Source organism: Muscardinus avellanarius (assembly GCF_963383645.1).
Source record: "Muscardinus avellanarius genome assembly, chromosome: 9".
Lineage (NCBI taxonomy): Eukaryota > Metazoa > Chordata > Mammalia > Rodentia > Gliridae > Muscardinus > Muscardinus avellanarius.
In genome coordinates, this window is record NC_137795.1 from 22384792 (window position 1) to 22402935 (window position 18144).

At 38.7% G+C, this 18144-nt stretch overlaps 1 protein-coding gene across 3 annotated transcripts in view; it reads right to left on the reverse strand.

Annotated features, from left to right (window-relative positions):
• The window catches only part of VPS41 (VPS41 subunit of HOPS complex), a gene marked incomplete at both ends in the record, with an annotated part of 185786 nt that overhangs the window by 15489 nt on the left and 152153 nt on the right, over positions 1 to 18144 (reverse strand). For all 3 annotated transcript variants that reach the window (XM_080701307.1, XM_080701308.1, XM_080701306.1), the window contains 6 exons: positions 5242 to 5379; positions 7212 to 7262; positions 7844 to 7885; positions 9692 to 9836; positions 11470 to 11597; positions 15208 to 15300. In XM_080701307.1, coding sequence (XP_080557433.1) covers positions 5242 to 5379; positions 7212 to 7262; positions 7844 to 7885; positions 9692 to 9836; positions 11470 to 11597; positions 15208 to 15300 — 597 coding nt within the window. The remainder of the gene's footprint in view (positions 1 to 5241; positions 5380 to 7211; positions 7263 to 7843; positions 7886 to 9691; positions 9837 to 11469; positions 11598 to 15207; positions 15301 to 18144) is intronic.

Sequence of the window (18144 nt, forward strand, 5' to 3'; positions counted from 1 at the left end):
ACTGGGTTACGTATTAAGAGTAGTCATTAAAGAAAAAAAAGCTAAGGTTATTTTGTAAACAGAATTCAAGAGATAAAAAGAACAGCTCAAGTTAATTAGCTCTTTCTGTTCAGTGATCTTTCTTGGGAAATAACAGCAGGAACTAGTTTTGATATTTTGATTTTTGACTTAAAAATTTTCTGTAGGCGTTTGTGTGTGTGTGTGTGTGTGTGTGTGTGTGTGTGTGTGTGTGGTACTGAGGATGGAACCCTTCTACCTCTGAGCTACACTCCCAGACATATATATATATATATATATATATATATATATATATATATTTTTTTTTTTTTTTTTTTTTTTTTTTTTTTGAAACAGGGTCTCTTAAGCCAGCAAGGCTGGCTTCGAACCTACGTGATCCTCCTGTCTCCTGTCTCTGTCTCCCAAGCACGGGGATTACAAGCGTGCACCACCATGCCCGGCATAGGTGATATATATATATATTTATATAATTTTTTTTGGTGGTCCTGGGGTTCCTGGAAGCCCTTCTACTTCTGGGCTACACTCCCAGACCTATTTTATATTTTTGAAACAGGGTCTCTTAAGCCAGCGCGGCTGGCTTTGAACCTGCGCAATCCTCCTGTCTCCGCCTCCCAAGTGTGTGTATTACAAGTGTGCGCCACCACGCCCGGCTTTTGTAGGAGATATATTTTAAACCAGCTAAGGGGCAGAAAAAAAAACTGATCATAGAGATAAAAAGATCAATGTAGCAAAAAAAAAAAAAAAAAAAAAAAAAAAAAGGAAAACAGAAGAGGAAAAAGCAGCAGCATCTTATTGAAGAAATGCAGTGAAATCAGGGTAGCATTTTAAGGTACACACACCATTTAAGTAAGAGATGAGAATAATTGAAGGTCATGTGGAAAAAACGCGTAACTAAAAATACATAAAGGAAATGCACAAGATTCCTTTCAACATCAGGTGGCCAAGATAGCTAGTTGTCTTCTAGTATCTTTCTCCCATTTCTTTCACAGTAATAAGACTTTAGATGTGTGTGTGACTGACCACACTTTAAAAACCCTTAAGACCCCAAACCAAACTAAAGCATCTCCCAGCCTCTCTAATGGGAGGGCAACCATATGATGATGTCCCTGGAGTTGAAGAAACAGAATGGCACCTTCTGGGAACTTTCCCTTGGAGCAGGTATGTAACCCCTGGCTTCTCCATTTGCCGTCCTTGCATCCAATCTGCTTTGTGAATCAAGGATAGCAGCACCTGACATCATGAGACTTAGGTTGTACAAAGTGAAGGAGCAAGAGAAAAGAGCCCTGCTCTTAGAACCCATGGCATGCCATAATTCCCCTACCTCTAACTAGGACTCCATGTGACAGAATACTAAACTGCTACTCTGCTTAAGCCACAATTATTTTGGAATTTTTATCACTCACAGCTGAATGTAATGGAAGCTAACACACAGAAAGTACTCATTTGCTTTGGTTAAGCACATGTTTTACTTAGCCTTCTACTATCTCACAAGTCAGCATTATAAACAAAGGGATTTTCTTACCAACTCTTCACTGCGGACACAGATAAAGAGGTATAAAGTTAAATAGAAGGGATTAACAACCAACAAACCTGAACTCATAGAACCAGGGCTATTTAACAAAAAGCCACTGAGAAACTAACGTAATAACCAGACTGTGCTGCGGCTGAAGACAGATGTACAGTATATGTTTTGTAGTTTGACGACTGTGACTATTTCACTGCCTAATAAACAACATGTACTACACCTGGATAGGTAGAATGTATAGAAAAAGACAGACCGAATGATTATGAATATTCTGCCTAAAAATGGTTTATTACAAAAAGGTATTCATTTATACTTGGAAATTCACTTGAGTGTTAAAAGTACCACTCCAAGTGTCAAACAGAACCATTCCCCTTTTCCTGGGCACCTGAGGTGCTTGTGGACGTGCTTGTCACAAACCAAAAGAGCAGTGTGCATTTTGAAGCCTCCCTGAGTGGTCCAAGGCAGTAGCCACTTGTTCTGTGTGGCTATTTAAATGTAAACTGATTGCTTCTTGGCCTTTTGACTAAGATCAAGTGTAAATGTAAATTGATTAAAGTCAAGTTAAATTTAAATTCTGGTCCTCAGCGGCACTAATTATAGTTCAGATATTCAAGAGTGATGTGTGGCTATTTGCTACCATATCAGACACGGTAGATCACTTAACATTTCCATCCCTACAGAAAATTCTATGGAATAACAATGCCATAAATTCTATATATCATCAAAAATGAAAATTCATGGAAATAATTGAAGGCAAGCTAAAGTTAAAAATGGATGAGACTTCAAGATATGTATCAAGTTCAAAGATAACCTGAGTTTCTGAAATGTGAATTTTATAAATTATCAAATGTTTAGTGACTAGGTAATCCTCACAAATGACATTTTAAACTCTAAAAATTTTAAGTAAAGGAAGAAAGATTATTTCTCGTACATAGAATTTTTCTATTATTGATACAAACATGACTAAAACCTACATTTCCTTAAATTCCTGAATGTTCCTGGACCATAATGCTCCCTCTAGAGGACAAAGTAGGCAACATAAGATGTTTACTTTTTCCAGCAGACACAGAGCCATGCACATTGAAAAAAAAGAGTAGGTGTAAAAATAATTCTGAAAAGGCACCATAATGACAAAAAAATGAGTAAAAATATTATGGAAGAGCAGTATTTTAATTCTCCTTTACTGACTTAGGATAAAATAGAGTTAGAAATTGAGAGTAATATTAGAAACCTCATCAACTGAAAATTAATGACTCCTACCTACCCTTGACTCTGTCATTTTTTTTTTTTAAGATTTAAAGAAGTTTATTAGAAAGATAGGAATACAGAAAATAGAAATACAGCTCCATACGAGACAGGCATAGAGGGGTGACTTGAAATGAATACACCCGACTCTGTCATCTTTTATACATTTTCTCTTTAACGGTGAACTTGGCATTACTTGGCCTATTCCTCCAAGTTCATAAACACTGCCACCTTGTGAGTGATTATTAGATATGAGAGGAATCATAAACTTGACAATGTTATAGAGCTCATGTTTTTCATTTAACTACTCTTAGGCATAATCAAATCAGATTTGCAAAATGAGAACACTGGTACCTGATGACCACATAAAAAATTATAGAAGGGCAGTTTAGCAGTTAAAAACTTGTATTTTTCATGATGCTTGCCTGAAAATCTTAGTGGTTATTATTTTAATTAACATTTTAAGCCTGAAGGATGATTCTTCACCACAGTGGAAAGAATATGAGACTCAGGCTCCAAGCCTTGACCTCAATCTCATTGCTGCAGGCTTTGGACTGTTTCTTTCAGCTCCCTGAGATGTAACATGTTATGCATAGAACAATTCTATCTATCCAACTGCATTTTTGTAGAGATTAAGTACCACAGAGTAGCTGGAAGCACAGCACATATTATAAAGCAAAGAAGAAATATAGAGCCGGGTATTGTGATGCATGCTTGTAATCCAAGCATTTGGGAAGCTGAAACAGGAGGATTGAGATTTGCAGACAGCCTCAGCTACTACTTAGTGAGGCTCTTTGCAACTCAGTGAGACCCTGTTTCAAAATTAAGAATAAGATATAGGGCTGGGGTGTTGCTCAGAGGTAGAATGCCCCTTAGTTCCATCCCTAGTACTGCAAAAAAAAAAAAAAAAGAAATATAAAGAATTTTTGTCTTTTTTAATTGTCATAGATATTATAAATTTCTACACACTTTGTATGTTCTTTAGAATAAACAATGGCATTAGAAACATGGGATTAATTTTTGAATTTAAGGGTTGTGGCAATTTTAAGTTCTGCAACTCTGGTCCTGGATAAATATCCCTAAAGAGCTTCTGATGTGCTAACAGGGTATCTAGAGAGTTTAGTATTTCAACTAATTCAAAATAAAGTAGCATGGGTTCTTCAGATTTCAACCAGTTGCCAATTTGCAATCAGTTGCCCTCTCGATGATTACCTGATACCAGCGAAGTGAGAAAGCAAAAACTCTTCTGAGGTATGCTTCTTGGGGGAGAAGGGTTAGAGTTAAGTTCCTAACTTTATTATTTTATTTTTATTTTACGGTACTGGGGATGGACCCCAGGGGGCACTCTTACTTCCCAGCTATACCCCCAGATCTATTTTTTATTCTTAATTTTGAAATAGGGTCTAAGTTGCAAAAGGTCTCACTAAGTAGTTGAGGCTGAATGTGAACTGAGATCCTCCTGTCTCAGTCTCTCAAGAACTGGGATTACAGTGTGAGACAGCCACACCTGGCTCCTAACTTTACAGTTAGTAGTAAGTATGGGTCTCTTCAGACGAGGCAAGTTGCCCACATTTCATAACCTTTACTATTAGCATACTGAGAGCCCCTTTCATTGGAAAACCTACTCTATTAATTGTGAAATGGCAAATACAGTCATTTTTTTCATTTTACAAGTGAACATAAATGAAAACAGTGTTTAAGGTAACAAAAGATGGTACACATAATTCTTATTTCTAAGGTAAAAGGAATGAGATCCGTCTTAAATGTCTCCTTTGAGACAGCTTTGGGTATCTGAAAAAGGTAGCATAATATGTTTTTACAAATATACAGGTTTCCCACAATGAATCCTGACAAAGAAATATCCTCTAGTGAAGAAGTTCCAGCAACCTACAACAGTGAAGTCTATCAAAGACTTCTAAAAATGTGGATTACTGACTTGATTCTTAATAAGACAAACTTCTACCTTTGAAGAATTTATAGGTGAGTTGAAAAGACATATTAGCAAACAGATGAGCATTGTGTGTAAGAGAAATGTAGAAACAGAGGTGAATGCTTAGAGCAGAGCCTGAGCTATCAGCTTTGCTTCATCAAGCCTGACTCCTGACTTCGGACCACCTGTTTCCCTCCTGGACTCTGACTGTGAGGAGCCAATCTCATCCAGGGAAATGCTCTGGCTCTTCACATCACTTCATCTTGATGGTTGAGTCTTGGACTCTGGATTAAATATTCTAATTGAGCCTGCCACAAGCAGGCATTGGCTTCAGCTCCTCCCCAAAACTGAACCTAAAAGGACCTCCAGTCTTATCAGAGCAGCCCAGCAACACCAGCTCTGTGAGCAAAGGTCTTCCCCTTGCACCGGGAGGGATGTATGGAGACACATGTAAGAAGGCAAGGACAAATGGCATAGCAACAGTGACAGCCTGCAGTGTACAAGTGGGGAGTCTGTGCCTTACCTTTTCAAGTGGGCAATGGGTACTATCTCGGAGAAAGGGAAGTAAGTTTGGTCGATCATATTCAGCGTAAAGACTGATCTGTTTCTCGTGGTAGCGCTGTCCCTTATGATGGTCTCTCTTGAAGAGCTTGTGCAAATACTAAATGGAACAAAGATAAGCCATGGGTATTAAAATAAGAAAAATACAAATCCTGGTCAACATTGCTACTTTCAAGTATAACTCTGCTGGCAAGGTAAGAGAGAAGCAGTCTAGGAAAAATCTCTAGATGATGGAGGAGTGAGAAGGAGAATGCCTCTTAGGGAACAAGAAGATCACTTTCTAGAAGGTTCCTGTATGATCTGGCTCTAACACTGGCAACCATGTGACCTTGGGTAACTCAGTTTCTTAAACTGCAAAAGATCTCATTGGGTTGTGAGGATTAAGTGACTCAGAACCATACCTGGCATAGGCTAAGGACTATAGAAATGTTAACAATAGTAGTTGTTAATATGACGAAAATTTTCTTCTTTTATGTAAAAGTCATGAGACAAGAATATGTTCTTAAAAACCCCAGTAGTAGGACCTAATTAATTCTCATACATCTGGCATCTCTCTTTTTTGAGTCTTACTGAGATCTATGTATGTTTGCAATGAAATGCTGCATATATTGGTGACATCAAAAAACAAAATAAAAAGTTAAAAATAAAAAAGAGTACATGTAGTCTTCTGAACCAATTTTCAAAACTGATTCCTTACCCTAGCTGTATAAAAAGCTAGTGAAGCCGGGCATGGTGGCCCACGCTTGTAATCCCCGCACTTGGGAGGTGGAGACAGGAGGATCGTGCGGGTTTGAAGTCAGCCACGTGGGCTGGCTTAAGAGACCCTGTTTCCAAATAAAAAAGTATAAAAATAGGTCTGGGAGTGTAGCCTGGATGTAGAAGGGTTTCTAGGAACCCCAGTACCACCAAATAAATAAATAAATAAATAAATAAATAAATAAATAAATAAATAGTGAACTTCAAAGAAAGTGAATAATTTGCTGTTTACTCATAGGCAAGGTTAAGTCTACCAATACAGTACTGAGAAATCAATGTTTAAGGTTTAGCTAAATGTACACAAAAATCCCCAAATCTACCGGAGGCAGGAAGACTCAATCACACCATTCATGCCAAAGGGCATTCACAATTTAAGTGGCTGTGATCAGGTAGAATTGATCAATACAGACCCAGAGCATCAGTCTATCCCTGAAGCTGTTACTGTAAATGAATCAGCATATGTTTGGCATTCGCTGTTTTAATAACTAAGACATATACATCATTGCACTCATTGTATCTGATATCCAAAGCCCTACTGGTATAATCCCTATGGCCACAAAAGCCTTTTCTAATACAAGTTTTAAAAGACATAGAAAATACCTACTTCTGCTTTATTCCCTTGATAATACAATGAGTAGAACTAAAGGAGCCCTCAAGGAAATCTAGAAACAGGCCGTAATAGCAAAATCACCAAGATTACATGAAAAAGGTGAGATTAGCTGTTGTCAGAGAGAGGGACAAGAGAAATGAGGCTATGCACTTTGACCATGCTGCAGTTCTGGGCAGAGAATGGTTGCGTGGTGTTTTTTTGGCAGGAGAACTTGGTCTCTACAGTGCACTCCAGGATTTTGCTGTAACTTATGACATAGTTATATTTAACAGCAACCACAGATGGAAGAAGCTTACTCCTAGGCGACACCAAAATGAATATAACTTTTAAAAAACATTACTAATCATTTTTAAGTCAAAGTTCAAGTGCCTGTTCTGCAATTAATCCCTAGCACTGGGGTCACAGCATATGCCATATTTTAATGATTTCAGATTATCATTTGTGGTCAGATCTCCAAGTTGAATATTAACTTCCATGAAGAGTTCATGGAGTTTTCTTATCAATACTGAGAGGTGTTGTGCCTCACCCTTCATTCAAAAGGAATAAAGAAGATTTTCAATGCTCACCACGTGCTGCAACTCTGGTCTGTCTTCTAATTCTTCTACTACTTTTTTAATCTAGGGAAAAAAAAATCCCAAACACAGTTATGAAAATACAAACACAGCAGCAAAAGTATCTGCTGAACACCTCTTCCTAACAGCTAACGTGGTTCGGGACATTCATCTGGTAACACACTTCTATGGCTTGAATGTGGTTTGCCTCCCCAACCTCCTACCTCTGCCCACCAAACTCATGCTGAAGCTTGATTCTCCACAATAATGACCCTGAAAGGTGGTGTTCTGGTGGGAGGTGACTGGGCCAAGACTAATGCTGCCTCTTGGGTTGATATAAAAGAGCAAGAGCGGCCCCTCCCAGCTGCCTTGCTTCATCCCTTGCACTTGGCTTCTCTCTCCCACCAGGGCACTGCTGGCCTCTCACATGTGCTCCCTGTGTCTTGCCACATGATGCCCTGTGCCAACTCAGGACTCCATCAGCAAGAAGCCATCACCAAATGTGGCTGCTGGACCTTGGACCGGACCATGAGCCAAAATCAATCTCTTTAGTTAATAGACTCAGTCTACAGTATTGAATTATTACCAAAAGAACATGTACTTACATAGAAAAACTTACATACAAAAACATAGAAAAAGCCACTCACAGAGATTTTATCTTCATTATCCAAAAGCATGTCAACAGCTTTCTGAAATATAAAAGATAGCTATAGTCACTGAAATCTGCTACATAAGAAGAGAACATTAAACACAATGTAGTGCTTACACTACCACAGTTAAAGGTGAGGGCTTGCTTTCTATTCTTAAGAAGCACTTAGCTTTACAATGGCCCAGATGTAAAATGATATCGAAGAGGTGTGCATTTTCAAATGTGCCTCATCTGAGGCCTGTGTGTTTTGCATACTGCTCCAATGCCTGTTTTAACTTACCAGACACAACTCATCCTGACTACACTGTTTAGCCTCCTTGACATCTCACCTATCTTTACAAGTTCCCATGTAAGTCCCAGGAGCAATGGAGACCAAGCATTTGATGACAAGAATCACAAAAATGAGCTTTTCTTCTGACTACCTAAACCTTGACTGAGTCTTCCTATGAAATTCTACCAACATATGGTCTGTTCATATGTGGAGCAAAGGGTAAGACCCCAAAATAGAGTAAAACACCTGATATTCTATAATGATATACAGATTTTTGGCTTTTATAACTTATTTTTGCCAGTATTACCATGCATGAAACACAAGTTAGTTTACAAGAAGAAGGTAGTGAGGAGAGAGCCCACCAGAATGAGCCTCATAGAGAATACCTGGTTTCTGTTCTTGAATCTGCTATTGCCTTGCTGTCTGCTCCAATTTTTACTTTTATTCTCTGAAATGTGAGGGTGTTGGAACAGATTATTCCTAAGATCTCTTCTAATTAGAAGATGCTATGATTCCTTAGCTGTGGTTTGAACTCTTGAACGGCAATTAGTTTCCGTTCATTCATCTTTTCTCAAAGCTATGTATGCAAAATTAGGCTCTAAAGACACATAGGGGGTAGGCATGAGAGAAGACTGGATATGGAGAAAATGTAATTAATTTTTAAATAGCATCTTATCCTCTTAATTGTTCTCTCTCAGAGAAGCAGTGCCCCTCTACCTGAACTTTGATGGAAATGTATAATTCTATGTAGCTCTGTAGTCCCTATAGACTTCACTCAGAATAAAAACTGGGCTTTGAAAAAAGAGGTATGTCCAGCTCCTATCTAAATTAAGATTATGTCTGTGGAAATTAAATCCTTAAATTTAGTAAACCATAATTAAAAATGTACCAATCCTTCTGGAGCTTTTAGAATTCTACATTTTGAATTTATAAAATTTTAATTTTCTAAATTAAATCACTGTTTTGTGAATCTTGTTATTTGTATCACCAGCACATGTAAACATGTAATTACATTCCTTTTTACACACACACACACATGCACATACACACACACACACAAATGAAAGATATTGATGATATCACTTTACAAGAACCACTGTGATATGTGAAGAAGACTGGATCCCCTTATGAATCAAATTTAAACTGAGTAACACTAGACAATGGAAACCCCACATGCTGGATGTGGGAAGGCCAATGGATAAAACATGAGTAAGCGAATCTAACAGAAATTCACTTGAATTTTAATTCTGGGACACAGATTGGTACTTGTCTAGTTGCTTTGTTTCTGTGAAATATACAAATTGCTTAAGTAAGAAATTACTTTACACAAACATCTTTAAAAGTTCCATATTAATTCATGACTGCTTTTAGAATAATCACCTGAAGGAAACAATTCCCAATTTGCTAACTACTAAAATAACATTTAGTGAGGGTCAGAGTATTCTAAGCATGGTAAGTGAATCACCACTAAGCTATGTGATTCATTCACTAATCCAGAATTTGAATAAGGTCAAATGATTATAAACATTTGGAAGAAAAAAAATAGTTTATAAGTACTAACAGGAAGCATATTACCTCTGAATCAAAATCCATTAATAAAACTATTTTATCCTTGATAGAACTAAACAGATTATGCTTGTGGATCAGCTGGAAAACATCTTTATGTCTCAATGTTAAGTAGATCTCCAAGGCATTCCCATAGTTTTTGTCATAGGTATACCTGGTAATATAAAGATTTTACATTAATATTCATCAACTGTTCTCATCAAAATATACAGGCAAAGAGATTGTTTTATAATATTAAAAACTGAAAATCTGTTCAGAGAGAAAGTTAACTATCTTGAAAGAAAAATATTCCTTTGGATTTAATAATATATTACTAATAAATACTTCTTTCTCAGACTCTTACCTTTCAACTCACAAGAATTTCAGAAAATGTATAATACTCAGGTAACAATTTTCTTTACTGGAAATTCAGCCTCAAAATTTTACATAAATCTACACACCAGACAATGAAGCTATGATCCAGAATTCAAGACAAATTCATTTTAGAAACAGAAAAATCATTTAAAATTCTTACAAGCAATGTTCAGCTGACAAATGGGTTATATTCTAAGAACTTATCTGTAAGGGGGTTGTACAAAATTGAAATGTGTTTTTCCACTGAAACAATGTTTTTCACATTGATTAAGTCCCTAAGCCAGCTCCTGAAAGCCAACTCAACAGAAATTATCCTGTCAGTTCATTATTAACAGTGCTACAGAATCCAAGGGGCATCACAAACAATGTTTCCAAGAAAAAATGATTGATGTTCTAACTCAGAATACCATCAACACAACTTCCTCTGTGGAAAGTCTAATATATAGTTCTGAAATCTTCTCCATTCTGCCACACCTTTCTTGGTCAAAGTAAAAAGAAGCAAGAGGATGGGAGAGGGGAGGTCTGAGGTGGCAGGACGGCAAGGAGGGGCTGAAGCCTCCGGGAGCCATCTTCTTAAACAGACCTGCACTATGCTATTTATTTCCGTGGACTGAGGCACCTTGGGGCTGCATCTTATCCTTGTAGCATAGGCATCTGGCATGAAGCCAGAGGAAAGTGCCCAATTAATATGAATAAAGTTCCATTAGCTGAGCCTTGATTCAGTGTCCAGGAGTGTTCTTAGTCCTCTATTATAACATCTCATTTAAAGCTCAAAATTATCCCATGGGGAATTGTTACCTGTGATTTTATAAACATGAAGTCTGATATGTGAGAGATTAAATGATTGGAAGATCCAAGGATAACAGAATCCAGAGCCTGGTGCACTGAGAAACCACTTTACTTGAGGAGTCTAACACCTGCAGACTTCTCTCTGCTAACTACTGCCTGAGAGTGCTGTAGCATGGGGCTCCTCTACCCTGGGAAACAGACTGCACTACAATGGCACAGTTTAACACACAGTCCTGACCTTCTAGCTGATCATTTGAGATTTATGAAAGGTTTTTTTTAAACAAAGGTGAATATAGCCGGGCGTGGTGGCGCACGCTTGTAATCCCCGCACTTGGGAGGCAGAGACAGGAGGATCGCGCAGGTTCAAAGCCAGCCGCGCGCGCTGGCTTAGGAAACCCTGTTTCCAAAATGAAAATGTAAAAATAGGTCTGGGAGTGTAGCCCGGAGGTAGAAGGGCTTCCAGGAACCCCAGTACCACCAAAAAAAAAAAAAAAAAAAAAAAAAAAAAAAAAAGGTGAATATAGAAAAACGGTATAAAAAAGCATCGTCCCCGTTTGGAGTTTGAAATCTAAAGCATGAAAGACATTTCAATGTAGATAGATTGGCAAAACAACAACAACAAAAAAGTACTAAAATATACTCACAATTCTGCTAGGGTTTTAAGCAAAGTCTTGTTCTGACTGTCTTTCTTCAGATGATCTCGAACTGCTTGGACTATCACTGAATTATTATACAGATCTCCAGGCCATTCGCGGATCAGTGTGGCAAAACCCTAGTCAAAGAGAAGAGATGAGAAAACAAAACACCATTTAGATAGATGTAATATTGTGATTTGGTTTTGGTCCATGGTTCCTAGCTCATTTACCCTTCCTCGAGGCAGGCCATGGAAATTTAGATAGGTTGTAAGACCCTCCTCATTCTAGAGGAGTTCTGTTCCACATTCTTGGGGTAGAAATGCTCAAGAATTGAATAGGCAGGCCTTGCTGTGTCTTCCCACTCAGTCTATTTGTAATCACACCTATGCAATAAAGACTCCATAAACACTCAAAATCATAGGGTTCAGGGAGCTTCTGGACAACTAAATAGGAAATCCCTAGAGAGTGGCACTCGTGGAAAAGGCATGAAAACTCTATGTCCCCTCCTACACACCTCACACCTTGCATCGCTATCCATATCCTTGGTAATAACCTTTATAATAAAAGGGTAAATGTGTTTGTCTGAGTTTCTTGAGCCACTAGAGTAAATTAATCAAACCTAAGGAGGGAGTTATGGACACCCCAATATACAGCTGGTAGGTTAGAAGTATAAATAAAATAATAGGGAGCTTGCAACTGGCAAAGCAGGGGGACAGGAGGCAGTCTTGGGGCCTGAGATCTTAACCTGTGGGATTACATGTTCCATCGGGGGCAGTATCAGAACTGTACTCGATTAGAGGACACTAGCTGGTATCTGCTGCAGAGCTGACTGCCTACTTGCAGTGGGGAAAACCCCATAGCTCTTTGGGTCATAAAAACCTTCTGTGAGGATCATGGCATTATAGCAGTGGGAAATTTTTTTTTTTTTTTTTTTTTTTTTTTTGTGGTGCTGGGGATTCAACCCAGAGGCATTCTACCTCTGAGCTATACTCCCCAGTCCAATTTTTTTTTTTAATTCTTTATTTTGAAATAGGGTCTCACTAAGTTGCAAAGTAGGTGATGTTGGCCATGAGCCTGAATCCTCCTGTCTCAGCCTCCCGATTACTTGGATTACAAGTGTGTGCTACCACCCCACTAGGGAAACAGTTTTTCCAACACAGAAGCAGGATAATAATCCAAATAATTTAAACATTACTTAAAAGTATTTGTGTAACAGACAGTGATTTCATGATTAATCCTTTGGTCGATAAACTTTTCATTAATATTCTATGGGCTTCAGCATAGTCAATAAAACTTTTCATTAATAAATTGTGGGTTTCGGCATGGCAAAGGAAGCATGGAAAACTACTGTACAGTGAGCTCCACCTACTTTAAGTCTGGGCATGCAGCTGTGTGCTGCACAGCAAGTGCAATGGGACATGATCTGCTCAGGGCAGAGGCTCCCACAATAAAGCCACCTGGCATGTACATTTAACAAGTTACCATCTTTGCCCTTGTTCCACTCTGACTCCTAACCTGGGTTTATGCTGCAGGTCAAGTCATATCCCCGAGCTCTTACCCTGGCTTTTTGTATCTCAAATTTTGTTGTTTAGATAGAAACTCCAGATCTCTTGGTTTGAAACTATGTCCCTCCCACAACTGGTTCTTAGCCAGTAGCATATACAGCATTGCCCTCATCACTCCCATCATGAGCTCTCATGTTTATAACTCAAAGCAAGGTGGGAGAGTTTACTTTCTGATCCTTGACAACCTTTGGGAAAGAAAAATTAGATATCCTCAAAAGACAAAAAGAGAAAAGTAAAACTGTCCATTTTGTTTGCTAAAAAACTTGATATTAAATAACTCCACTATTTGATCCAATGAACTACTCTAAACTTACTTAAATATTATTTAGAAGTAAAATAGAAGCCGGACATGGTGGCGCACCCTTGTAATCCTGGCATTTGGGAGGCTGAGACCGAAGAATTGCATGCAGTTCACGGACAGCCTCAGCTGCTTAGTGAGGCCCTTTGCAACTCAGTGAGGCCCTGTTTCAAAAATAAAGAGACTAAAACAATAGGGCTTGAGGTAGAGCTTGGAGGTAAAATGGCCCTGGGTTCCATCCTCAGTACCAAAAACAACAACAAAAAAGGATTTGTTGAGGAGAAAAATTACAAAGAATCAGAAATATAGTTTCCACTAACGTATCATTCAATTTTGACTAGAGTAATCCTTAGGAAGGATGGCAAGGTACCAGAACAACAGAGGACACATTTCTCACTTAAACTGTAAACTTCCTACATAGTAGCATGACTACAATTTGACTTCAGAGACTTAGGGGAGGGGATTCAATCAGAACATAAGATATTCTTGAGCCAAAATGACACTCTGGACTATGCTTTTATCTTCTTAAGACTCTTTTCAATGTATAAAAGAGTTTGTAGAGATTTTCTCCCCAATACTGGCAGCTGTCAGAAATCCAAGACCAGGAATAATATTGTCTAGGCAGAGAAGAAAGGTTAGCTCCATTTTCTCTTTTCTCTCCATGTAACAGCTTCACAATACTACCGATTTTCAATATAAGAGAAAATAAGACAAAATGACTAAAGTGTGTGATAAAAGCATGGTGACCCGAGCATAAATGAGAATAATCACTTATTACATTTCATGTTAGGCTTCTCCCTGCAAATAGTTTCATGCACCCTCAAATAAATGTGCTACCTAAGAAATGCTGATTATGTCAACCTTGTGGTCATAATGACTAACTGGAGGACACGGCCAGCAGAGAGCTGTTAGATAGAATGAGCAAAGGCGTCGGACACCTCAGTGTCCATTACAGAGCAGCAGGCTCAGAAGTACCCATTAAATGAAATGCCGCAGAACTGTCCCACATTTAACATGCTGATACACAATTAATACTAGTGATTAATATTATGAAACAAATAGATTTATTTATTTAATTTATTATTTATTTGCTGTGGTGCTGGGATTAAACCCAGAGACATCCTTTCCCGGAGCTACATCCCCAGCCCTAGTTTATTTTTTATTTGGAAACAAGGTCTCACTAAGTTGCTGAGTCTGGCTTTAACCCTGCAGCTTCCCAAGTACAGTGCAGGGATGTGCCATTATACTTGGCTAAAATCTAACTATTTAAAACAACTGCTAGGTTATGAACTGATAGGCAAAGCTATATGCTATGACTAGAAACTCCATAACTTCAAAGAAAATGGTATTACTTTATGTATTTTTAGAAAGAAAATTGAGAAGTCAATATTCCAGACAAGCACAATTTGTTTTCTTAATCTGATCTTTAGTGCTGTTTGCAGCACAAAGTTTTCCTTCATGTAAAATGTGATAAAGACTTATTATGGAACATTGCTACTTGTTCCAGTATGTGACAATGTAATTCAAAATTAAACATTAAATTGAGAATTCTATAATGGAAGCCAAAATATGAATTGTTTATAAGAGCTTATGACCATAAAAATTATAATTCTCAATAGTACTGACCAGGTAGATATCCTAAAATATTCAAAAGAAAATAGAAAATATCTCCAAGTTTGAAGCTTAAGTCATATTTATATTTTTTTTCAACCTCAGTCAAAAGTTTCCCAGATATATGAATCAATAAAAAAATTTGATGATATAGATTTAAAACAATTTTAAGAGTTGACTCATGTATTAGAAATATAATAAGGAGATAAAATTCTCAGATTTCTCAACATTCCCATTGACAGTAAGAAATATGACCATGTTAGAGTGCCATACCTCATAATCACTTTCCAAAAATTCATGTAAGATCATTTCATAGATGAGTGGTTTCAGAACTGGATCTCCTCTTGGCAAATAAGGACTAATAGCCTGGTGAAGAAAAAGGAAAAAGAAATTCTTTAAAAGGCAAACCAAAACTGTTACAATTATGCAGAAAACTCATGTTTTTACTTTATAAATGTAAGACAATGGAGTTCTCTGGCATTCTACCTCTGACCTATACTCCTAGTGCTATTTTATTTGATTTTTTATTTTGAGATTATAATACCAACTCATCTGACTCACAACTGTCTTCTGAAATTAGAAAGAGTACATATTGCTGGAAGTCTAACCTGGGGCCCTGTGCATGTAGGCAAGCACTCTATCACTGAGCCATACCCCCAGCCCACAGGAGAGTTTTGCATACTAAAGCCCTGGATTTATTAGGCAAAGAGAGAACGGGAAAGGCATCTGGTAAAGGAGCAAGGTGCACAAAGGCATGCAGCCATGAGCAGCTGTGTGCAGAGAGGCCTGGAGATGTAAGATGAAGGCCACTGATAGGAGAGAGACCGGAAAGGAAGGGAGGTTGAGTCCTGAAAGTGAGAGAATTCCATTTTGGTTCTATGGGCCGGAGGGAAGCAACACTAGCAGGGAGGTGAGAGCCCAGATTTGTATTTAAAACAAGGAACTGTAGCTAGAGCTGCTCCTAAATCTATCAGAAGGCCTTTGCAAGGTTCAGGCAAGAGTTAAGGCAATGGTATTAGAAGGAAAGGTGAGAGGCACAGTTGGTATGGATAAGGTAGAACTGACAATAGAAGATTAAACAGAATGAGGAGGTTATAGAGGAAAATATTTTCATCCAGAGTTCTAACCTATTAAGTGTGGGGAATGGGTATACTGTATGTCATAAACATACATTCCAAGGTGAATGACCAAATCTGGGAAGGCCATAGATTTATATTAATTTGAATAAGCACTATCAGCAATATACAAAGAGAGAAAACCATTACAACGATTCAAAGGCAATGTCTGCGTTACAGGGAGCCAAAGGACTAGAGAAAAACCTGTCAGAAAAAGCACAATAATAAACATGGTTGGAGACCATCCAGGGAAGAGTAATATTTATGGGACAAGCATGGGAAAAGTAATAGGGTTAATAAGCCAATACAACTGGAACTTTAAAAAAATAATAATAACACAAGAGTATCCAAAAGGCTCACAAATATGGAAAACTCCAAAAAATATTTTAAACAAACATAAGAATACTTCTATGATTTGTGTTGTGTACTAAGTTTAAAGATTAAAAAAGTGAAATAGCAAAATTATTCATTAGAGCTACATGGCCAGATTTCACCTAGCTGGGCACTTGGTGGTAAACGCCTATGATTCCAATGACTTGGGAGGCTGGGGCAAGGGAGTTGCACGCTTGAGGCCAGCCTGGGCAACTGAGTGAGATCCCATCTCACAATTAAAAATAAAAAGAGATGGGGGTGTAGCTTGGGGTAAAGTGCCCCTGGGTTCATTCCTTAATACAAAAAAAGTTTGCTTTCTAAAAGATAAGATATAGGAGGACTTCCGGGAAGATGGCGACCGAGAAAAGCGGGGCTTAAGAGTCCCGCTAACAACCAATCTCCATTACCACAAAAAGAGCGCCTTTCATAGCCAGAAAACACCATCACCAGAAAAACAAAAAAAACCACCAGGCTCCAGAGAGAAAGCGGACTGAGAACAGAGCTCAGGGCCACAGAGGAGACACACGCGCCCGAGGACGCGGCAGCAGCGCCATACTGCCGGCGGCAGCGGCGAACTCAGCGGACGGCTACAGCAAGCCAGGTGAGCCGCTGCGGAACAGCCAGGCGGGATCTTTCGGCGCAGACAGCATTTAAAGCTCCCAGTGGCTGAGCTCAGCACACGCTGCAGGGATTCAGAGTGGAAATCAAAACCAGAGAAGAAAAAATAGGCCAGCCTCATGGCCGAGGGCATGGCAGAGGCGCCATATTGCCACCGGCGGCGGCAGCAGCAGTGAATTCACCAAGTCCAGTACAGCTACATCTGCGTACTCAAGAACAGTGAGTCAAATTGAGGGCCACAGAGGAGAAATCGCAGTATTGGGCCCCCTGGGACTTGACCCAGTGAGGGAGTGGTGGTGGCAGAGATATCACACCATAGGAGAACGTGCAACCTGGCACCCCCCATAGTTTAAAACAGCCTCTATCGACTCCCTGGGTCGGAGACTCTGTGATACAACCCAGTAAAGGAGTAGTGGGGTCTGAGATAATACAGACTCGAGATCCAGAGCACCTTAAGTGAAGCCATAGTGACCCAAGGGAAGAACCCAGAGAAGGCACAAACCTCCGAAATCATGGGAAAGAGGAATAACACTGGAGTAATGAATGTGCACAACCCCACAACATCAGAACCTGATAAAACAGAAAATCAGAGATTTCTAGAAGATCAAATCAGGAAAATAACTGTAGAAATAATAGAGGTGCTTCGAAAAGAACTCAGAGAGAGCCAAAAAGAGATAAAGGATGCAATTAATGAAGTAAAGGCCTCAATTCAAAGAACAAACAACCGATTAGACCACATGGAGAACAGAATCTCGCTCTTAGAAGATGAGCAATCCAAAAATGAATGCATAGTTTCTAATCTAGAAAAAAGATTCCAACAGCAGGAATCTGACATTGAAGAAATATGGGCCCATTTTAAGAGAGCTAACCTAAGAATAATTGGAATAGAGGAGGGAAAAGAAAGTGATACCAAAGGGATCAACAATCTCTTCAAGGAAGTAATAGCAGAAAATTTTCCAAATATAGAGCAAGAGGTTGATACACAGATCCAGGAAACTTATAGAACTCCCTTTAGACAGGATCGGAGAAGAGGATCCCCACACCACATAATTGTCAAAATGACCAATGTGGAAGCCAAGCAGAGAATCTTAAAGGCAACAAAAGC